We start from the raw sequence: 24368 nt of genomic DNA, 5'->3' as shown, positions 1-24368 counted from the left end.
AGGGGAGATATGATAGAGGTATATAAAATCATGAGTGATGTGGAGAAAGTGGATAAGGAAAAGTTATTGACTTATTCCCATAATACAAGAACTAGGGGTCATCAAATGAAATTAATAGGCAGCAGGTTTAAAACAAATAAAAGGAAGTTCTTCTTCACGCAGCGCACAGTCAACTTGTGGAACTCCTTACCTGAGGAGGTTGTGAAGGCTAGGACTATAACAGAGTTTAAAAGAGAACTGGATAAATTCATGGTGGTTAAGTCCATTAATGGCTATTAGCCAGGACGGGTAAGGAATGGTGTCCCTAGCCTCTGTCTGTCAGAGGGCGGAGATGGATGGCAGAGAGAGATCACTTGATCATTGCCTGTTAGGCTCACTCCCTCTGGAGCACCTGGCATTGGCCACTGTTGGTAGACAGGATACTGGGCTAGATGGACCTTAGGCCGTACCGGGTCAGACCATTCTTATGTTCTTACCTCACTTAAAAACTACTTGCTTACAAAATCAGACATAAAAATACAAAGTAGTTACAGCACACTGTTACTGAAACATTGCTTACTTTTCATTTTTACCATATAGTTATTAAGTAAATCAATTGGAATATAAATATTGTACTTACATGTCAGTGTACTATATATAGAGTGGTATAAATAAGTCATTGTATGAAATTTTAGTTTGTATTGATACGCTGGTGCTTTTCATGTAGCCTGTTGTAAAACTAAGCAAATATCTAAATGAGTTGCTGTACCCTTGAAAGACCTCTGCGTACCCCTAGGGGTATACGTACCCCTGGTTGAGATCCACTGCCCCAAAAGAGACTGTTTAGATGTGCAAAGCAATAGGGGCCAGAGCTGGGGTAAAAATGGGGAATTAATTACTCCCAACTCTTGAGGCCTGCTCTGTTGTGTCTCCCCCCCATTAGTTACTGCTGAGAAAATGAAGGAATATCCCCACATATTTGGCATAAATATCACTACATAGCAGCCGCTCCCAAACGCTGTATAAATACTAGCGAGAGAAGGTATAAATATCAATTAAGGCACTACACTACACTCTAATTAAGCACCCAGGTTACAGCCACTTGTGTCCTAATTATTGGGTGGCAGCACATTGCACAGGTAGGATGCTGTTTTACTCCTGCTTTCCCTGGCAGATTAACAACATCCCCAGTCTCAGGCTGCCTGGTCCCCCCTCACTACCCACCTTTGGCCTCAGCAGCGAGCTCCCCTGCTGCTGTGACCTCGCGCAGGGCACGAAGCCAGCGCGGTGTGAAGCGAAACTCCCCGGTGAGCAAACTCCAGCCTTCGCAAGAGCGGAGAGCCGCGGGGAGGGGCGGTGACCTGTCTTCCACCTGGGAGACTCGTCCTCCTCCCCTCCCCCGGCCTTACACACACAAGGAAATGCAACTCCACGGGCCTGCAGTGGAAAACAGGGAGGCCCAGGGGAGCAGCCAGGGAGGAAACTTCAGCTAAAACCACTCGCTCAGAGGCCCCTGGTGCTGCTGCCGCCGCCAGACAAGTGAGGCGCTTTAAATACTCTTTTAAAGAGGGGTAAGGGAGAGAAATGGGGGGGGGGGGGGGGTCAGGAGAAGTGCATGGGGTTGGGTCTGGATTTTCTGGGCTAAGGAGACTGTGCAGACAGGGATCTAGAGGCTGGGGGTTTTGTGGACTAGAGCATGGCCGGGGTCTTATATGGTGGGGATTTGGGGGCGGGGGGGGGAGCTGGGGCTGGGTTGTAATCTCTCTGAGAGTGGCCCCTGCTGGTTGGGGAAGAGGTAGGTGTGACCCATTCGAAGTCCTGCACCTGTTGTCTTTGTGTTGTTTACCAGAGGACCAGGCTAAACCGGTGGCATGCAGGGGGAGAGGGGGCATTTTCCACTTCAAAAGGGGCTTATGGGGTTGAAATTTTGGACTAGGAATCCAGACTAGTAGATGTGAAAATTAGTATATCCCTTTTCCAGGTGAGGAAATTAAAGAGCCAAGAAATGTAAGTCAACTGTCCGAGATCACACAGTCAGAACTGGGCAGAGCTGGGAACCAGGGCACGGTAGGGTAGTAGGGTACTGTAGGTCCACAGCAAAGGATTCAGGCACAGTATATGCTCCCCAAAACTACAGCACTAAGGCGGAGTATAGAATTAATATTCTGAAACTGTACATGTACACAAAGGTAATTAGTTTGACAAAACTAATTTTCAAGTGAGAACTTTACATTTATCATCCTGTGTCTCTCTGAGTGTGTGCACACAGCCTGCATAATCTTAATGGAAGAATGCAAATTTCTCATAATTAAAAGTTGAAATCTCATGCATGGGCTACATTAGAAGAAATTGTGGTCATTTTTTGCCACTTTATAACTGTTTCTCCTTCAGCAAAGAATTCCACAAAGGGCCCATCTTTCAAATTAGCTGCAATCTCCTTTTGTTCTTAATGAAAGTGAAGCCACGAGTTGCTCTCAGGAAAGACAATGACCCACTTTCAAACTGGTCATAGCATTCCTTCAAGAAAAATGGAAGTGAAGCCATTCCCTGCCTTCAGGGAAGATGGTGGTTCCCCATTTGTCAGCCATACAACCTTAACTCCTCCCTTCACTGCCACCACCAGGGAAAAAACGTGGGGGAGGGGAGGCCAGAGGGTAAGTTTTTATAAATCAGTTACATCTAATGTGGGTCTGTAAACATTTATGCATTAATCACAATTGTCTAGGTGTTACATGGTATCCCTACACGGCAGCATTAAGGTTGTTTGGTGTGAAGTAACTGCATAGTTCCATGCCTTAACAGCTTGTGATTCCTTTGTTAACCTTACATTTGAATTTCCTGAATAACATTGATTGTTGGAGGATAATTACCACACCTCTAATGTATTTTACTCTAAATACCGGAGGATAATGTACTCTCTCTCTTATCTCCATGTTAATAGTTGGGATTTTTTGGGGGGTGGGGCTGGGCACATAACCTAAGCTATAGCCAGAACTATAACCCTTTATTTAAAGGGCATTGCATTAATTTCTGTTCTTTTCTTAAACGTACTAGAAGGGCTAAATTTTGCTCTCAGCTGTACATGGCTCTTAGTAAAGTCAGTGGAAACCACACATGCACACAATGCAGACCTAAATAGGTAGGTGGGCATTTTCTATGCTTAATGTCTTATACAAAAAGACACCATTACACGAGTCTTAAGAGATGCTTTATAGAAGAATACAGGAGGATGCTATGCATTGTCCTTGTAATCAGGCTAGGCGAGAAGACGAATCCATTTAAATACCTGTACTGTTGAACACAGAAAAGGCAAAGTTACTTGGCAATGGAAAAGTAAAAAGAGAACTTACTTCCTTTTTGAGAAGCTACATCCTACTCATGGACGAAGTACTGCTTTCCTCTCCTCTCCTCCCCCCCCCCCACACCCACTGTACTTCTCAATCACCTTTACTGAAATCTTAACTAGCACAGGGTGATCGTGTTGTGCAAATGCTGATCAATGAGTAATTAGAACTATAAACTGAATTGGTTCTCTCTCTAGTTCAGAAGATTATTTCAGCAAGAAGAAATACATGTGAGAAACAAGATGTCTCATGCTGAGAGACCTCACCGCAATAAGCAACACCGATATTATGAGAGCCACGGATCTGACAGACACCATGAGGAGAGAAGGGCTAAAAAGCCATACCCATCCAATGGAAGGTATGTCTCCTTTGTCCCTCACTATGGGGTGCGGAGTTTGTTTGTGTTTTTACATTCATGTTGTGGTTATTACAATACCAGGAAAGACATATTCAGCCTTGAAATTCAGAAATGTGAATATGCCACATTCAGAACTGTGGCAGAGTTATTTTGCTACTGGAAGTTTTAAAGAGTCTAATTAAACATTCTTTGTACTAAAGAACTACATTGAGGAAGACTAGGTCACGTGGGCTGGGAGGATAGGAAGGAGGTGAGGCTGAGTCATGGAGGTAGAGAAGGAAGAAGGGAGGAGCTGAGTTGTGGGCATGAGGAGATGTGGCTGGGTCATATGACCAAGGAGTGGTTATGTCCTAGTCTTCCCAGAGGTGACAGTTGGTGCAGGCTTGTCTACATGCAGAGTTGCACTGGTTTAACTGAAGATGCCATTTAGCTGAACAGATGCTAAGGCTGAATGAACACTTTTTTCAACTAGGAACAGGTTTAAGCTAAACCAAAATAAACTGGTGTAAACACATGTGGTCACTTTTTAGTAAAGCAGTGTTAGTGTGTCAGCAAGGTCTCAGTGTCTGGGGTAGATGTGGTGCAACATGTGAAGCAGCTAATGGTAGGGTTACAAACTTTCTAATTGCAGAAAACTGAACACCCTTGCCCTGTCCCCTGCTCACTGCGTCTCCCACTCCCTCCATCGCTCGCTCTCCCCAACCCTTGCTCACTGATTCATTTTCACCTGGCTGTGGCAGAGGGTTGGGGTGTGGGCTCCTGCTGGGAGTGCAGGCTCTAGGGTGGGGCCAGTGGTTTGGGGTGCAGGAGGGGGCTCTGGTCTGGGGTACAGGATGGGGTGAGGGGTGTGGGCATGTCTCTGTGGTTCCTAGGCAGAGGGACTGCCAGGGGGCTCTGTGAATTGCCCTCACCTGCAGGCGCTGCCCCCAGAGCTCCCATTGGCCTCAGTTCCAAGCCAATGGGAGCTGTGGACCTCGCGCTTGGGGTGGGGGCAGCACACAGAGCCTCCCCAGCCACCCCTGCGCCTAGGGGCCACAGGGACATGTTGGCCGCTTCCGGGAGCGGCACAGAACCAGGACAGGCAGGGAGCCTGCCTTAGCCCCGCTGTGCTGCCACCCAGACTTTTAACAGCCCGGTCAGTGGTGTTGACCGGCATCGCCAGGGTCCCTTTTTGACCCAGCCTTCTGGTAAAAAAATGGACGCCTGGCAACCCTAGCTAATGGACAGGTTTGGGGTGGCTTCAGAAACTGACATGTGTTTTGCTCTCCTTGTCCAGCCCTTCCAGCCTAGACCATACTAGGATGCAGCATGGTTTGTTTGACTGCATTTGAGAGAGGAGGAGACAATGAATTTTCAGGACAATTAATAAAATGGGGAGGATGCAGGGGAGCAGAATGAATGTAATTATGATTTTAAAAGTCTGAAATACTGAAGTCCTTAAAATCTATATTTAAGAGGGAGGGGAAAAAATATTCCAACAAGACAATCCCTGTAACTAATGGTAAAGAGCAGAGTAGAGAATACAGGGAAATCTTAAAAATAATCACCAGGCCCTGCTGATGTGAATTTTAGGATATTAAGAAAGTTTGCTGATACTGTACCACTGACAATTTTTGAAGGGATATGGAAAATTGGGAAGGAAACAGTTTTCATCTATAAAGCAAAATACTTTGATACAAAGTGACACTTCATTGCATCATGGGGAGTGTAGTTTTGATGCCTAGTGATCCCACTCTTCTCTATGGGTTTCGCTTTCTGGCCAGTCTATATTTCCGACGATGCCCCATGGCCATAGACTCCTATAAACACACCACCTCCCCTCACCAAGATGGGAGAAAGTGTTGCGTCATTGAATATGTAGTCCTGACTGAGAGTCTAACCCCCAGAGGAGAATGGGAGCACAGTGGCCAGGAAAAGAAAGTTTTCTAATTTTCTAGCAGTATCAGAAAGAGGCCATACAGATGCTCCCGGACTTACACAAGCGTTCTATTCCGGAATGCCTTGCGTAACTCGGGAACATATACCTGACCATTACGCAAAAAAAAAAAAAAAAAAAAAAAAAAACACACCTCCACAAATTTCTAGCTTACGGAACTTTTTCCATAAGTGCGGATTTGCGTAACCCGGGGAGCGTTTGTATTTTGTTTGGAACTTGTATTATACTCTTTTTTTGAACATCAACATTCCTGGCAAGTAGCACAGTACAATAGGGAGAAGCAGCTGCATCAGGAGTATTAAAGGGATTGATTTCAAGTTAGCTGAAAGATTTTATAAATCACAGTTTAGTTTGTCAGGCAGCTCCAAGACCCAGGACAAAAGTCAGAAAAATGTTGATTAAAGTTAAAGAACTAGAGAGAAAAATCGCTTAATTCTCTATAGAGTGAGGATGCTTTTGCTTACTCACCCAGGTTAACTATTTGTGGATTATGTTAAATTCATGGAGTTGGAGGAGGACAGAGAAATGCAAAAGAACCTAGAGATCAGAAAATGAAACTAAATTCAGTTGAGGAAAAATGCAGGCTAATAGATCTGTGGATAAGTAATCTCAGACAGATGTTCAATTGGAAGGAGAAATTTTAAAGTAATAATGCTGAAGGAAATGTAAGAGTAATAAGACATCATATTAGACATGCTCTCTTCTGTACAGTTTCTTACTCCATCCTCATAACTATAGAGATGGAGAGCCTTTCAGTCGTGCATTGAAATGTGTGTGACATCTGTCACATGCAGTCCATTCTCTCCTCCTCCTCTGAGGGAGAACTGTGTTTTAGTTGTAGGGCAGCTTTGTGTTTTGGTTTGATAGGGCTTTTATGTTCACGCTGCTATGTCTGTATGCTAGAGAACGCAGATGAGAGAAGCATGCTTTGCACTTGGAGCAGAAAATGTGAGGCTTGTGATGATCCTTAGTTCCTGTAGGGATTTGTTCTACAGTTTCAAACCTGCCCCCAAGAAAGCTCTCTCCTGCACAGATACATTTTCTCTCCCCCCTCGTGATAAAAAGTTCTGTTGTGACTAAGGGATGGAGTTGTTGATCACTGTCCTCATACCAGAGCTTCAGGAAATCTTTTAGCTCTTCTGGGTCCAAGCAATTTTGATCCCTGAAGATAAAGAACTAAGACCTGGGACTTGCTATTCTATGGGAATAGTGGCAGACAGGTGTATTAATAATAGTTTGTTACTGAGGAGATGTACTGCAATGTTCTGTACTAGGTGGACTAAACTGACTGATGGTTTCGTGCCCCAGCATATTTAGGGTTACCATATCTAACAAATAAAAAAAAAAGAGGACCCTCCATGGGCCCTGGTCCCGCCCATTTCCCCACCCCCAGCCCCAACTCCGCCCCTTCCCCACCCTAACTCCGCCCCTCCTCCCTCCCACTCCCAGCCACGCGGAAAGGGCTGCCCGAGCGCTACCAGCTTCACGGTTTGCCGGGCAGCCCCCACACCCTGCGCCCCCGGCCGGGCACTTCTCCTCCCGGGCTCTGGCGGCGCAGGGTCCGGAGGTATGGGTGCTGCCCAAAGCCCGTAGCGCTCGGCTCTTAAACAGAACCGAAGAGTCGGGGAGGAGCAGAGCCGCCGCGGCTGGAGGCTCTGCTCCTCCCCTGACTCTTCGGCTCTGTTTAAGAGCTGAGCTGCCCCAGCGCTACCGGCTTTGGGCAGCCCTCGTGCCTCCGGACCCTGCGCCGCTGGAGCCCGGGAGGGGTAGTGCCCGGTTGGTGGCTGGGGTCTGGAGGCAAGGGGGCTGCCTGAAGCCCATAGTGCTCGGGCAGCTCGGCTCTTAAACAGAGCCGAAGAGTCAGAGGAGGAGCAGAGCCGCCATTTTCCCGGACATGTTCGGCTTTTTGGCAATTCCCCCCGGACGGGGGTTTGAGTGCCGAAAAGCCGGACATGTCCGGGAAAAAGAGGACGTATGGTAACCCTAAGCATATTGCACTGCTGTAGTTCAACTGAGGAAATGAAGGTATGCTTAACTAAAGTCAGGCCATTATCTGCCAGGATGAGAAAATAGTTTCCTAATCCACCATAAATGGTAAAAAAGCATTATTCATAGATGAGTTTAAAGTATGATAAGGCAACAAAATGGCCAGTGCAATTTTGGATATCCAAGCAGAAAGGCAATAATTATACACACTGACACTGGTGCTACCACAGCTGGAATATTGCATTCATTGCTGTAGTACTGCATCACCAGAAAGATATTCTTAAACTAGAAGGGAGTTCAGAGAAAGGGGGAAAGACTAGATTGTACCAGATCTTGTAAAATTCTAAAAAGGAGAGTGTAGATGCAATGTTACCGTCATGAAATATTTTATATTCTGGTTTTAATTCCATGCTTTTGTATTCTTGTAAAAGAATCATTGTGAAATGCAGAAAATTTTCAAATATGCATGAAATACATTGCTTATCCACAAATTGGTGGTGATTATTTACAGATTTATTTGTTATGTGCAACGGTTACAGAAAACTTTAGCGTCTGGTTTGTCCATGGGCTGGTAGTGGAGTATTTGCTTTTCATGACAGATGAGTGATCACTGGATACATGGTATTTATAAATAAGAGTTCCACCCACTCACTTTTTTTTTTGGGGGGGGGGGGCAAATTACACAAAAGAATTAGCAATAGTTGAATGGACTTATGTAAATAATTAAAGTTTTTCAAAATCGCTGTGATATTCACAAAACATTGTGAATATTTATTCATGCAAGCAGGTGATAGATTTGCTTTTCATGAACATTCTTGCAAACAGATCTCATTTGACCAAATGTCTGCAAACGAAAGAGATCACACATACCAGGGAAGCAAGTCAGTTAGCAAAAATTCCAGAAACTAATACTGTTTTGGTGCACTTGTCAAAAAAATATTAGACTGTGCTGTCACCTATAGATAATCCTTTACTCCTACCCCATTTGTAGGTCAACACAAGGGATTCCTGGCAACCAACACTCAAGACCTTCTAGTGCGAATTCAGACCTGTACCAAAAAAACAAACTACCAACTCATGGATATGTCAATTCTCCACCAAATTATGATCCCGAGAAAGAGACCTTTTCAGAGAAATGTAATAACCTATGCTCAAGGAGAGGTATGTGGATTTTTATTTGGGTTTACCATCCATGTGTCACTTCACAGATTTGAGTCTGTTTCAATTACACATCCTGATTCATAAACACAAAAAAATCAGGCTAAGAGACAAAAGAGGGAGGGGACTGACTAACAATGTCCAGGGAGACTAATTCATGAATGGCATAGCTACGATTCAGTTATTGTTCTTATTAAATGTCTACAGGCCAGATTTACAAAGATATGCCTGAAGATGCAAATAGGTGCTTTTGTGAATCTGACTAGGAGCCTGAGTTAGGCACCAAACTCCCACTGACTTTCAATGGGACTTAGGCCTCTAGGCTGCTTAGATGCTTTTGTAAATTCCTCAAGGCACCTATTCGCATTTTTAGGCCCCTAAGCCTTTATATGCCACCTTAAAACATGGAATTTTGCATTAAGAAATCACTGTGGAATCACTGGGCCCAAGATAGAAAGCCAGAGCAAGTATGAGTGACTGTACAGCCTGATGATTAGAGCACTCACCTGGGAGACCCAGGGTCCAGGTCCCCTGCTCCAATGACTTAAGTATTTATCTGCAGTGGAACAGCTTCAACAGGAGAGCTTGAGGGAGCCCTGCTCTGGAGAAGCTTATAGCACAGTGGTCAGGGCACTCACCTTCTCCCCTCAGGTGGGGTGGGGGGATTTGAACCGGGGGTTTCCCACATTCCACTTGGGAACTCTGACCCTAGGCCAAAAGTTCTGAGGGAGGGCCACTTTCTTCTCTTCTCCCCCTTGAGCTTCTCGAAAAAATGGTATTAGGTGCCTAACACCAAGACCGGTTTTGCAGCTGAGAATCCCAAGCAGAGCTAGGCACCTCCCTGCAACCGGGACTTCGATGCCTGTCTTCAAAAGGGTTTGGCCTTAGTGCACACACACCTTACCTTGGCTCTCTTAGGCAAGGAGCCTCCCAGCATGCTGGCTGAATCCCATTCAGAGGCACTTGAGTCTCCCCATTTGTTGTATAGGGAGCCTAGGAGCTGAACTCAGGTTTTGTGAATCCAGTGATTTTCCAGGTACTTAAGTTTCCTGATGAATCTAGCCATAAACTAATTTAATGATGAAAAATATACACAGCTTGGACAGTCTGGAATAAGCCTCATCTCTCCTGTTCTTGTCAGACAAGCAGAACTGGTATCTTTCTGTTTTACAATAGTCAGTTTCTCTCTAGGGATGTTGCTGCTCCCTTTGGACATTTTCTGTGGAATATCTAGAAACTAAGGTATCCTTACCACATGAATTACACCTCTACCCCGATATAACGCTGTCCTCAGGAGCCAAAAATCTTACCGCGTTATAGGTGAAACTGCGTTATATTGAACTTGCTTTGATCTACCAGAGTGTGCAGCCCCACCCCCCTGGAGCGCTGCTTTACCACTGAATTTAACTGAATTCACGTTATATCGGGGTAGAGGTGTATCTCCACCATCACATGTTGAGACCCAGGAAATTAGCACCACACTATTGAACCCTCTTTTCTCTGATTCTGAAATAAGCACTGCTCAGACCAGAACAGGGAGCCAAATAACATCTTCTCCATGGCTGTTTCCTGAGCAACACCTGGTGTGTGAATTGAGGGCTCCTGCTATCCTATTGTTTTACTTTCTACTCTCACCTTATTCCTCTTTGTCTTCTATTTTGTTTAGCCAGCCATGATCAGGCTAACCCTTGCACACTTGGCTTGCCAAACTACTCACAGCAAAAAGATTTCCAAATGACCAGATCTCTCAAGATCTTTGCCATGCTCAGACCAGACAGATGTTTTTGCCCTCAGAGCTAGGGTTGCCAGCCCTCTAGGATTGCCCTGGAGTTTCCAGGAATTAAAGATTAATCTTTAATTAACGATAATTTCATGTGACAAAACCTCCAGGAATTCATCCAACCAAAATTGGCAACCCCACTTAGAGTCAGGGGATTAAAACGGGGGTCTAGAAGAGGCCAATTGGTTTGTGCTATAGCCTTCCAAAAACTGAACTGCAAGCACCAGAGAAAGGAACTGCATTTTTCCATCTCTTGCTGTCTTTCTCCTTCTTGTGTGTTCATTGTTTAAAAGACAACCACCCAGTACTGGACTCAATAAAAGAAAGCTACCACCTAAAACTGACACTTTTCCCTAACATTTGATGCCACTTAAGTTTTCAGTTCTCTGTTTGAAGCTCTCTATGGAGGGAGACAGAAGAAATAAGAAAAGTAGTTAAAACATCCTTAAATTCAATTTCTAACGTGTAGGTGGGAGCAAGGCACACAAGAGGATCCTCTTAAATTTAATTTCTCTCACCTGGTGGTTTTCTTTTTGTCTTTTTTTTTTTTTTTTTTTTTGCAGGATAGGGCTCTTCCTTTCCTTACACTTTTGTTTTTGGAAAACCAAGCCTTTTCCTATTACATTTTTATCTTTCACCCCGTAGATCTCTCATTTTCAAGACTTATGGTTTGCAGTTACAGTAATTTTCCTGAACTATATCACCCCTTTGACCTTTTCAAACCACCTTTATCTATTAGCCTCTTTCCAGCTGTCAAATGAAAAATATTGTGCAAAACAAATAGATCTAATTCCAAAACAGTCTCTTAAAATTCAGAAATTATAAAAATTACTGCAGAGAAATACTGGTCCTTGTGATGCTAAAATGGTCCATACAGATATTGCATTATTTATCAAGACAAAACAATGCCTCTTCTACTTTATTAAAATATAAAACCTATCAGAGCAATGCATCTGTACCAAGATCTGTTTCATATTGCTTTTATTATTCTGTCAAGTATAATAGTCAAAATGTGAATTAATACAATTATATGAACAAACTATGGTAGTTAACTATATGCAGTTAATCAGATTAATATTGAGTAAGGCAAGATCTATTACCTGTGTACCCCGTTCTTCCAATCAAGTTTACCTGCCTCAGTTTTAGATATCATTGGTATTCAAATTAGCACTGCCAGTGTGAGGATGGTACTGCTCTAGGAACTAATGACTAATTACTCCCAGTGTAATTTTTAGGGAAAAGCATTGGAGGCTTGACAAACCAGTGGATTTGGTGCAGCAAAACAACTATACAATAGAACTAGCCACTGACAAATTATTTTAGAATATAGGAATTTGGTGACAATATACATTAGCTGAGCATTTATTGATTGTTTAAAGTGAAAAATAATCAACCTAAAAATGTAAAAAACTGTTTCAAAAAGACAAAACCTTCATATATTAATTTATTTAGACTTGAGATACTACTATCCACTTTATTTAAAAGAAATCATCTGATTTTTTTTATCTGCTGTAGTTACAAGTAATGCGTAATACCACTATAACTAGAAGAGTCTGTACTCTTCACTACTTTTGTTATAAATCTTGTGCACTTAATAGCAGTGTGTGTATATAACTTTACTGTCCTCCCCTGTATAGTCAATTTGCAACGTCTTTCAGAGAAGGAGAGAAAACCATTGAAAAAATAGGGAAGTGAAATTATCCCACAACGATTAGTAGGGGATCTTGGGGGGCTCGTGTTAACACCAAAAATTATTCACCTTGATGTATTTTAACTGACTAGATTTCAAGGGTAATGGTGCCTCTAAAAATCCCATATTTGAGATGGGGATATGAAAGAAAAATTTACAATGATGGTGACACTTAAAAGACTTACTGTAAATTAAGGAACTACTTTTTGCAATAGTTATTTACAATTTACCTAACACACAGCATTTGTAATATGCTAACAAAATGTAGGTTAAAAATATTTGTAATGTTTGGCAATAGACTCACAAAACATTACATTTATTTGCTTTACAATTAATGCTATTAATTTTTTGCATGTCCTTTTCCTGTGACAATGAAAATAAACTTGTAATTTATGCGTTTGCTCATATGCAGTTTTACTCTTATTGAATGATAGGACAGAGGATGTGGGGAGGTAGGAGAATGAAGGTCATAGGTGTGGAAAGTGCTGGATTGAGCCTCACACTACTTTCTTCACCTAGGTTTGGGCAAAAACTGAGTCAAGTCCGAGAGTAAGGCTCTAATCTTAAATAGGGTAGAGATGTTTGGGGTGTCCTTACCCCCAAACCAAAATGAAAAATTGACACCCCACACACTTTTTGGTTTTGTTTCAATAGATTTTTATTGGTGTGAAAGAGAAAGCAATAGTGACATGGCAACATTTATTTACGGTACTTTTGTTTATACAGTAAAAGTCCATGAAGTCCTTTCATCTTTTGTCTATACATTACTCTAGCCCAGTCCAACAATTCAAGAAGTTATTCAATAAAAAAAATCTCTCATTAGTAATCTATTTTAATTCTGGTACTACCTAGTCTCTAACTTTCTAAACTCCAAATGAATAGCAAGATTAAAGAAAGACATTTGAGAGACAGTTTGCAGGGAACAAGTGTAACAGAAATCCTATTTTTCAGCAGCAGGAACACAGCTCAAAGCAAATGCAGTGAACAGTGTTGTATTTCTCAAATGTATTGTATAATAGGCTGCTAGAACATACATGTAACCTAAACGCTCTAATTGTTCAGACCCCCGTCTTCTAAGAGAGTGGTATCATCTCTCAGCAACAAGGAAACTTTCTAATTTCAGTTTTACCCTTTTTACTAAAGGCAAATAAAATTAAATTTCATTTCAGCAGGAAATAAAATTAAAGTGCACTAACATGATTTTCTCCAGGATATGTTCACGCATTAATAAACCAGCACTAATTACAGCATAAGCATCCATAAGCCTCTGTTCTCAGAAATGTGACTGGAAGTTCTAACCACCGCTACCAATTCTGGAAAGTAGTTCTGAATAGTGGAATTAATAGTTTGGGAACAATTTTAAGATAGAAATCAACCCCAATGATTAGAGATCAGTCCAGTAGACATAGGATCAACCTCTTTCATGTCCATTTTGAAATTTACATCATATGTTTTGCCACTCTGTCATGAACCACTTTTCACGGAGGCTCCCAGCTCAAATTATTGATCTTCCAAGGTTGTGCTGAGTATTGCCTCCATTTTCAGAGATGGCGAAACTGAGGCTAAGAGCTGAAGTGATTTACCCAAGGCCAGAGCAGGAGACAGTAGCAAAGCCGGTATGATCTACTAGGTAGATATTTGATATTAATCCATGATGTCACTAATGTATACAACCTCTAAAAGAAGAGAAGAATGACACTGCCCATTATGCTTGATGGGCTAAACTAGAATTGATCAGTTAAGTTCACAACTTTTATTATTCCCATTTAGGAATATCTTGTTTTTTATGACCATGTCGGGCTGAGATTCCCCACACTGGAGCCAAACTCCTCTAACAATTAGAATAAAAATAATTATTTCCTTTAACAAGTGTAATCATGCTCAAAGGTAATCACCCCAACAGACTAGTACTGTTCCCAGTCAGCTTACATATGTATTTATTAAATTTAGCTATAACATTTTTCCTGAGACGAGGATAAACCAATTATAAAAAAAAAAGCATATTGTGGAACAGGTTCCACTGACCCTGCTGTGGTATTGGTTCTACAACCTAGGTTTGCCTGATTTAACAAAATGTCCCAGCATACAAGTTCCCCTAGCCTGTCCCAGATAGCAGGAGGGTTCTCTGCCAGTTGAAGTCACTAAAACACAGGATTTGGGGACTTCATCAGCAGAGTCAAGGGAAGGGTAGGGACGGTTTTGTGGCCTGCAGCTTGCAGGGGGTCAGACCAGATGATCATAATGGTCCCTTCTGACCTTAAAGTCTATGAGTCTATGAGCTTCTGCAAGTGATGCTAATTCAAAAGCAGTAATTATCAGAGTACCTTCTAGTTACGAAGGACAGTTTAATAAAGGAGGAGTAATAGTAAAAAGAGCTGGGGAAAGGTGGCTTCCTCATACCAACTCAGTACATTTGTTCCGGCACCAGGGAGGTATTTACCTGCCACCTTCTAGAAAGCTCTGGGTGCATCAGGTGAAAATCTCAGTATTTGAAACGCACAACAGGAAGTACTATTGCAAGTGCCCAGTGCCAGTTAAAATAAATGTAGGCCCCTCTGTGATGTTATTAGATTGGGACCCATTGTTACAGGACCCAAGATTTGGTGTGTCAGCTTCTTCTCATCTGCTTCAACCTCAATGCTTCAGGGATGAATTTTGCAGTCACAGAAGCAGCAAATATCAGTTCCTGCTTTTGTAGGAAGAATCAAGGAAAATAGTGGATGAAAAGAGTCTAAGGGTACGTCCAGACTACCTGCCGGATCGGCGGGTAGCGATCGATCGATATATCGCGTCTTGTCTAGACGCGATATATCGATCCCCAAACGCGCTCCCGTCGACTCCGGAGCTCCACCAGGGTGAGCGGCGGTAATGGAGTTGACGGGGGAGCTGCGGCCATTGATCCCGCGCTGTGAGGATGGGAGGTAAGTCAAAATAAAATACGTCGACTTCAGCTACGCTATTCCCATAGCTGAAATTGCGTATCTTACATCGACCCCCCCCCCGTTGTAGACCAGGTCTAAGTAGAAGGCAGGACCTGGAATAAGCTCAGGCAAGAACCATGCAAAAGGTTAAGATGTCCTGATCCCTCAAGTGGCCTGAAGTTATTTGCCATATTGCTCTCAGCCCATATGATGCAGCTACTGCTTAACGCTATGTGGTGCTGGAGCATGAAGTTATTATCATGCTAGCTGCCCTCCATCACTTAGGGATCAGGTTTGTCAATTTTGGCTGGACAGTCCTGCAAGTCCCAAATATGCCACAGATGCAGTACAGGCAGGAGTTTCAAACAGTAGGACTTGGAGTAAGTTCTTGGCAGTATGGGAAAACTGCTCCTATGGGCGAAAATGGTCTCCGGGGTGGGGTGGATGTGGGGAATGGAACAACCCCTGCACATGAACTTGACAATTACCAAGATATCAGGAGGAGTCACTTGAGGCTTCTAAGCAGCATTATCTTCACTAACAAGGGACATTTTACAAATATTTAAAAGGATAGTGCTATTGCTTCTCTTCTGACTAGAGCTGCTAAATCCAATTTTGTAATATTTTCAAAATTTTGACTAATTTTTCTCTGTCATTTGACCAGCTTAGGGCCATAAAATATTTTGACAAATTGAATAATTTTAATTCAACAAGATTTTCTCTCATTAAAATATTTTCAAAGGAGCCCACAAGACTTAGGCACCTGGATTCCATTTGAATTCAATGGGATTTAGGTACCTAATTCCCTTAGGCTCCCCTGAATTCCCAGGCTCAGTGATTAAATTTTGTCATTACATTGCCTGTCTTAACTCCTGGAACCTGAGTGCTTTTTAAGTATTACCCCATTAGGGATGTTTTAGCAATATCCAGAGAAAGAAGAGCACCACTGGAAAGGGAACATACAAACCGCAGGGTGGGTGGTTTTTTACATAGTATGTTTTCTATTGGTCTGATCCTGCACCATTAGAGACAGAGGGACTTTTGCTGTTGACTTCAATAGCAGCAGGATCACACCTCATGGATATGTACACGTGAGGTGTACAACACAAAACACACACTCCTGTGAACATGGAACTTTATTGCAATATGGAGGCATCCAGCTTTATTAGATTGTTTTTAGAATGTTACCTTTCTATGTCTGCTGTTTCATTTTCCTTCGTTACCTTCTCCCCCTGTTTTTATAATGACCTTCTCTCTTCTGTCTGCCCTTTCGTTCTGTTCTTCTTCATCCTCCTCACCTGTTTTTCCTTTCACTGACGTGTCTCTTCTTCTTTCCCTTGGTGTTTTTAAAAATCTTTCCTTTCTTCTGTCAGATTTTCTTAGCTTTCCATCTCCCCCTTTCCTCTCTCAATCCAGCTGCTGCAGCAGCACAGAGGTGACTGTAAAGCCTCAAGTTCAGCTGTAACTTTACTCTGTGGAATGCAAAATGTTTATTGGCAAGAGTAGTTCTACATACGGAATCCTTTGCAGAACTGTTTGATTCCTGCTTCTGCAAGTCACTATATATTGTCAGAATACTGGTCTTTAAAACCCAAATCCAACCTACTTTTAAAAAAAATCTGTTTTAAATGAGGGAGACTCACTGGCTCAGGGAATTTCAAATGGGCTGTGCAGCCTTTAACCCTTGAGCTGACCAATTCATATCAGACCTGCTTCTATAACAGCCCCTAATGGAGCCTGCCACAAGGACAGCTTCTGTGCACAGGGCTGCAGATTTATGCAGTAGCTCACTGGCACAAGTTTTCACATTCAGGTCAGCCACCACATGTATAGCTTGGCACTTATGGGGCCACCATGAATTCTGCCCAACCCAAATACAGTGGTACACACTGTTCAGGTGAGGATCACAGTAAGCAGACAAGTAAGGAAAAAGAGGAGGAAAACACAATTTTTTTAAAATAATTCACAGAAGTGAAAAACAAGAAAAGGAAAAAAGAACCAAGAAGAGTCCGGGGGGGCGGGAGAGAGAGAGAGGGAGAGAGACGGGGACGCGAGTGACAACAGTTCCGGGACATGATGTAAGGGATGAACTTAGGTGGAATAGTAACTAGAGTTCAGTTTCGGGTATGGGGGAGCTGTAGACTTACCTGGTCTGGGTGTGGTCAAGACTTCATGAGGATTTACGGAAAAGTCCTACCAACTTTCATAAGGAAAAACTATCAGGGTTCAACAGAAATTTAATATGCATCTACAGAAACTACTCTAAAAACTGTATAATAGAGATTCATCTTCTACAGGAATTTTGCATCATGTATAAATAGTACCATTAAAATAATATAAAACAGTTACATTATTAAATTCTACAGGACTTTTCAATAAGAGTACTACTATTCAAAGATACACAGTCTGATCCTTGCAACACAAGGGAGAGTCTGTTGACTTCGGTGGGCTTTGGCTTAGATCCTGTATATTTTTTTAGCTTTCATGATGAATGTTATTACTTTTTTTTTTTTTTTTTTACAAAATTCAATACCATTAGTTGAGACAGTCCAAGATTATTCTGAAGTTTAAAAGAAAAAAAGGGTCGTTTTCCTTTAAGGCTCTCAGAATGGTCTTCATATTCTACACCACAGACTGCAACAATACATCTTTGTTTAACCTACCACGATCAGAAACTTCTCACTGTTGACAGAATCGCCATGGGAATGAACTACTGAAACTATTTTTATGACACAATTAGTCCTTATATGAACTTAACTTAGCTCGAGCTAAAGCCATAGATAACTAATCCCCCATATTCAAGTTTGGAGGCAACCATACAGTCCAGGGTGTGTTTTATTTTAAAATAATTAAACCTAACATGTTTTGGTCATGTAGGTTTCCTTCAGAGCAGTCTCAATTTTATGCAGGTGTATAAAATTTCACCCTCAAGTTATGGGAAATACTATTGCCTTCCTTCCTTCAAATTATTGAGACAAAGGAGCGGTTTTGTGCATGAGTGATGGTGGTGTTACACTAAATTGTTTGGTTTCTGGTGTTAAATTGCAGAGTTATAAGCAGACCTCCCCCCACCTCCTCCCCAAACCAAACTTGCTCTACTCCCTCACTTAATGGCCAATACACCTCTACCCCGATATAACGCGACCCGATATAACACAAATTCGGCTATAACACGGTAAAGCAGCGCTCCGGGGGGGGCGGGGCTGCGCACTCCGGTGGGTCAAAGGAAGTTTGATATAATGCGGTTTCACCTATAACGCGGTAAGATTTTTTGGCTCCTGAGGACAGCATTATATCGGGGTAGAGGTGTATTACTCAATTTCTTTAGGTCAGACAAGCTTCAGTTCCTCCAATCTGCTGGGCACACTGTAAAGTCCACTTTTTTATTTCTTCATGAGTGGTAGAGATGAGATCTGAGTTTTTGCATGGCTCACTATTTGGCGGTGGGGGTGGGGTTCTGGGGAAAGACTCGGGCTGTGATACTGATATCGGTAACCATTGTGTGCTGTCCTTAAAAGTGATGCTAAAAACCCTGGAGAAAAAAAATATCCATTAATTATGAAATCACCTAGTAAGAACAAGCACTTTACTCTTCAGGGCAGCAGCTCCAGCTTAGCCCCCCCAGGCTTTGTCTAAACTAGGACTGAAAAGTTAGAACACTGTAGTAGGAGGTGCTAGCTAACACACACTGGAAGTAGACTAGGCAGCATAGACTTACACACACTAAGATGGAATGTCAAAGCCTCATAGGCTTTAACTCTGCCATCTTAGCACGAGTTAAACTCTGCTTTGTGTACACTAGACTATTAGAAGGAGTTGGGTAGGATATACTAGCTAACAGGCACGCCTGTAAATCCTACTCTAGGCAAAACCTGAGGCCTTGCTGCTGGAGGTGGAAATACTCAAGCTGCACCACACGCTTAGACTTTAAGGCCAAAAGGGATGCTCATGATCCTCTAGTCTGACCTCCTGCACATCACAGGATACAGAGCCTCACCCACCCACTCCTATAATAGACCCATAACCTCTGGCTGAGATACTGAAGTCCTCAAATCTTGATTTAAAGACTTCAAGTTACAGAGAATCCACCACTTGCTCTAATTTAGACCAGCAAATGACCTGTGCCCCATGCTGCAGAGGAAGGCGAATCCCACCATCCCCTCTGCCACACACACACACACACACACAGTTTCTGCCAATCTGACTTGGGGGACAGTTCCTTCCTGACCCTGTATATGGTGATCAGTTAGAGCCTGAACACAGGGGCAAGACCCACTAAATTGGCGTGTTTAGTGCTCGTTCCTCAGCAACAGTATCAGGGCTTGCGTCTACACCATTGCTTGTACTGGTGCAGAAAATTGGGCACTAGGTTTAAACTAACGTACGCCAACCCGTGTTTACATAGCGGATTTTTTGTAAAAATTTCTTGTCATTGTTCAGAATAGTGTAGCTCGACAAGTATGAGCGATATTGCAAGCCCTAGTTCAGACAAGGTGCATCAGCAGCTGGTATTCTTACCATAGGTTCATTGACCCCTGCTCAGTGTAATGGATATGGTGTGTTAAAACCGACAGTAGGCCGAGCACACTAGAGCTCCCAACATACAGGCACCAGTATGGCTGCTGTGGGAAAATTTTACAAAATGTACACCTCTACCCCGATATAACACGAATTCGGATATAACGCGGTAAAGCAGGCGCTCCGGGGGGGGTGGGGCTGCGCACTCTGGTGGATCAAAGCAAGTTCGATATAACACTTTCACCTATAACGGTAAGATTTTTTGACTCCTGAGGACAGCGTTATATCGAGGTAGACGTGTACCTCATGTAAGTAAACTTCTCCCTGGGTGGAACTGGAGGATAGTGGCAGGAGCAGTAGCTTGGGAGTTTTTCTAGGAGGCGGCAATAAATGAGATCGGAGAAGGAACAAGAGCTGCTGAGAGAACAGTGCAGGGCTTGGATACAGTACTCTGATCAATGTATTGTGTATATTTTAAAGGAAGTCAAACTTTGAGAAGGGCTCTTAATCCAGAGTTCTAATCGCTTTAGCGGTTTATTACTTTGACAAAACTTAGCCCCACTGCCCTGTAATTCACAGCTGCCGGTTTTGCTCTGGAGCGGACTTTTCTTTTTTTTGATTTAGGAGAGCCGTGGATGTTTGCCCATTTTACAATCAGTCTGAATATGCTGCAAGTCACTGGGAAGTAGAGGGTCACTGGAAGACTCTGTGTTGTTTATGCAAGTACAGTGAACTTGGTTCAATGAAGCCGAGCCCAAATTCCTCAATAAGTCAGCGTTGTGGTAGTTTAGTGTTAAAATCCTACTGACGCTCAAACCCGTCTAACCTGAATTTCTTGCCTTTGTGGAAATATAATTCACAACATGCCATAAAGCAACTCCTGTTACTGTCAAAGATGGTTACACATGTAACCTCAATCTATTTCCTCTCCTGCTTGCTAAGGGCCAGATTCTGCTACTCTTACTCATGCTGTAGTACCTTATTCCAGAAGGAGTCTCACTGAAATCAGCATATCAGAATCAGGCCCACTGCAATTACATAGTAAGCTACGGGCACTGCAAAATTGTAGATTGGGTTCAGTAATTTTCATGCTATTATACGGGTTCCAGGGTTTTTCAGACCTCTCCATTGAAGAGCACAGTTGGTTTCGCACCAGGAAATCCCATTTTCCAAAGTGCAACAAAGGTTTCTAGAACAACACAGCCTAGCAAGAGGAAGGATGTTCCATAGTCTAATCTTTGTTGTGCTGCTTCATTCCTTTCTTTGCAAGCTCAGACAGATCTGACAGCAACAGAGAGCAGCTGGCTAGATAACAGCAGGGAAATGCAACACAGATGAATTTGGCAGCATAAAGTGAAAGACTGTAGGCTTCTTGCGATTTGTGTCCCACTTTGTAATGGCCAGTAAATGCACGACCATTTTGGCAAGCTTTTGGCGAGCTTCTTACATTTAGCCTGTATTCACTTATTGCTGCAAAGAATAGGGAGCGGGGGTAAGAAGAACCTTAGGGACTCGGTAATTACTTTCAGAAGTAAGGAGGTGCAGCATGTTTGCTACCCTACAGGTTTGGCCTCCTGAAGCTTCAAATATAACTGCAATAAAACCTTTACTAAACTTTGTCTGCCCTCTAGTGGTTACCGAAGTTATCATCATTACTACTTACATATTGAAGGACTAGCTCTGCATAGCACAGAAGCAGAGACACTATGCTGAAGTAGTTAATATTTTTCAAATTCTACATTAGAATTATTTACTTAGACCCATGAAAAATTCTTCTTCACATTTACCATCCTGGAGGTTTTAAAATATGCAGTAAGATCTAAAATACCATCTACATCAAACAGTAAATAAAACAGTGGTGTTACATGCATCACTGGCTAGAACCAGCACTTTACAAGACCTTCAGTAACTTTGTTGAATTCCTTGTTTAAGGTGATGTCATCACATAAGATTAACACTTAGATTTTCTAGTCCAACATAATCTGAAGATAAATTCTATACTGTCGCTTCCTCTAAGACTATTTACATTGTAGGAGGCTCAGTGCTTGAAGTGAGCAGGATCCAAACTACAGCACTTTTCCAGATAAAATAAACATTTAGTCCTTTTTAATGGAGTAAGACAAAACAGTACAAAGACTGAATTAGTAAGTAGTAAAAATGGAGATTTAATAAAAACAGGCCATTATATTTGGTCAGGCCTGTTGTATACGTGTTTGGAGAGGTGGGATAGTACAGTACCTGAATTTCCTGGAGGCACTGGTTCAATGCCTGACATACAAGGTAGATAAAACGAGTTCTATGCAGTCTTGGGTATATGGGTGTTAATGTGTGATAGGAAAACTGTCTTCCCTGGATGGACATTAAAAATCCTGTGACACTTTCTTATACAGCAAGGTTTTGCCTTGGTGTTCTTGGGCAAAATTTTCCCTCCTCCCAATTTGTTCCCATTTTCCAAACCCAAGGATGGAGGTATTTGTTTGCTGTGTGGATATATTTTGTAAGCTGCTTTAAGATGAAGAGCTACATATTATATTTATGACTTGTATTACATTGGGGAGCAACCAGCTGGTTAAAATGCCCTTTTGAAATGCCAGCATTCAGTTGGATTGCAGACACTTAACATGCAGTTATGCTCCAGGAAGTGATATCCGATGGACAGCCATCAACCCCTATAACCTTGCTATAGAAAAGTTACATGCAATTCTGATTTTTAAAACATTGACCTGGCTGATTGTTAGAATACAGATATTGGCCTACTACTAGTAACAGAGGTCAGTAAATCCTTTCTATAAAAAGGTCCTTTGCCTGTCAGCTTGGTGATGGATTGGAAGAAAATGTTAAACGGTATCTCTTCATAAAATTGCCATTGTAATGGTGGATGGTTTGAAATTGAAGAACTCCAGCTTTACTTTTGTTACTTTGTCATAGACAAACAAGAGTCAGTTATCCAAATGCTGTTCCTTTGCTTAAAGTCCATGCCATACATTTTTTATTTATTTTTTTTTTTTTAAAACAAGAGGAGGAAGATGGTCAGCCTAGAAGAACTTTTTCATACAGTTTTAGCTTTAGAAAGTGGGGGTTAGGCAAGACAAGCTGGGAATCATAGGATTTACTTCCCTTTAAAAGGAGGTCAGTCGAGGCACACAGGTTGAACAAGTGTCTCCTTAATTATTATTTTAAAAACCTTGTTTGATTTAGATTAGATCCAGCAAATAAGAGGCCAATTTTTTTTTTTTTTTTTTTTTTTTTTAAAAACAGGAGCCTAAAGTAAGGTTACTAAGTGCATATTTAGGGATCTAATAAATGGCCTGATTTAAAAAAAAAAAAGGCACGAGGAGCTTGGAGATTTAAAACAAACAAACAAAAAATCTTGTCCACAGTTTTGTTCAGATGGACAGCTCCCATTCCATGTGGTTGTGTGTTAAGCAGCTGGAATACCAAATACAATCTGTTGGTGCTTTTCTTCATCACAGCACAAGCAACACTGTAAAAACCTTTATGGATTTTTCTTGCATGATCCACTTATCAAGTGCACTGTCATATTACTGAAAAAGCCATCTTGCTCAGGCTCTGAAGTACACTAATTAAAGCGGATGATTCGTATACAAAGGAGGGCTTTTTCTGTAGCCTCCCCTGAGGAGAAAAGCTCAATATGGTCTCTCTGTAGTTTAAAATGTGTTAGTTCTCTCTCTTACCCCTTCTCCCCGCCTTTTGCACAAATACATTTTAAGCCAATATTTAATTCATTCACCCTTTTCTTCCTTCAGGTATTTTGAAGTTTGTTGAAGTTACCGTCAACATTCTAGTGCTGATCTGTGTTGGAGCCTCCCATGCAGCTATTGCTGGCTACAGTTCTATGGGAGGTTTGGGAACGGGCTCTTTCAACATTGGTTCGTTTTACAGCCCATTTGAAGGAACTGAGTTCCAGGAGGTGCGAGACCTGGACATGCAGTACAGCCAGATGAGAGCTCCTTGTGTGTATGGGGGAGTAGCCTTCAGCCTGACATTAGCAGCATTTACACTCCTGTTCCTCATCGTTGGTGCAAAACCCATTGATCGACTCTCTGTGAAGATGCTCGTGGCAGAATGTGCCTTTGATGCGCTGGCTTGTATGGGGTATATTGCAGCTGTTGGCCTTTACTTACACTTAATCATCCAGGTGAACTCCACCGACACATGCAAGAAGAGGGAAAGACTGTATGCGCGCCGTGGGTACACCTGGATGAACTGCGAGGTTCAGGGGGGTGATGCAGCTGTCAGCCTGTTTGGCATCGTTGCTGCTTGTTTGTACTTCCCAAGTTCTGTGATCTGTGCACTCACCATTCGAAAAGTACGGGCCTTTCGGAGCCAGATGACCAGGACTCAATACAGCCTTGAGAACAGCTACAGAGAGAGAGAATACCAAAAGGACTACAGAAGCCCCGAAAGCACTCACAATGCACAGACTGTAGCAACACTGGTGTAGAATCTGTCATGGAACTCAGTGCAGTGGCAGGGAGCATGAACTCCGGTGATGAGCAGGCACTGGATCTGATATTTTTAGCTTTTTTTTAAATACAGAGCATCTGTATCATACGGACCATAGTGTACACATGTACAGCATTAATTGTCAATTTTATGATGGACTAAAAAGTCCTGAATGTAATAAAATTTACTTTGTCACAGTAAATTTTAATTTTAGATGGTTACACCAATTAC

The 24368-nt window shown here is 42.4% G+C and overlaps 1 protein-coding gene and 1 long non-coding RNA gene across 3 annotated transcripts in view; one reads left to right on the top strand and one right to left on the bottom strand.

The window, feature by feature from the left end:
• The window catches only part of LOC117873080, a 28647-nt gene extending 27343 nt beyond the window's left edge, over positions 1-1304 (bottom strand). Inside the window, exon 1 of the long non-coding RNA XR_004644642.1 lies at positions 1204-1304. This is a non-coding gene — a long non-coding RNA (uncharacterized LOC117873080). The remainder of the gene's footprint in view (positions 1-1203) is intronic.
• On the top strand, positions 1269-24368 carry LOC117873079 (MARVEL domain-containing protein 3-like). Of its 2 annotated transcripts, none has more exons than XM_034762096.1 (4): positions 1269-1518; positions 3521-3681; positions 8595-8764; positions 23438-24365. In XM_034762096.1, the coding sequence occupies exons 2-4, from the start codon at positions 3566-3568 to the stop codon at positions 24133-24135; spliced, it is 984 nt and encodes a 327-aa protein (XP_034617987.1). In that variant the 5' UTR covers positions 1269-1518; positions 3521-3565; the 3' UTR covers positions 24136-24365. The 2 variants fall into 2 exon arrangements, with proteins under 2 accessions (XP_034617987.1, XP_034617988.1); XM_034762097.1 differs by having other exon boundaries at positions 1423-1550; positions 23438-24368.

The sequence above is a fragment of the Trachemys scripta genome, chromosome 2, assembly GCF_013100865.1.
Source record: "Trachemys scripta elegans isolate TJP31775 chromosome 2, CAS_Tse_1.0, whole genome shotgun sequence".
In the NCBI taxonomy this organism is placed as follows: domain Eukaryota; kingdom Metazoa; phylum Chordata; order Testudines; family Emydidae; genus Trachemys; species Trachemys scripta.
Note: the sequence above shows the minus strand (reverse complement) of the source record. Positions and strands in the feature narration are given on the sequence as shown.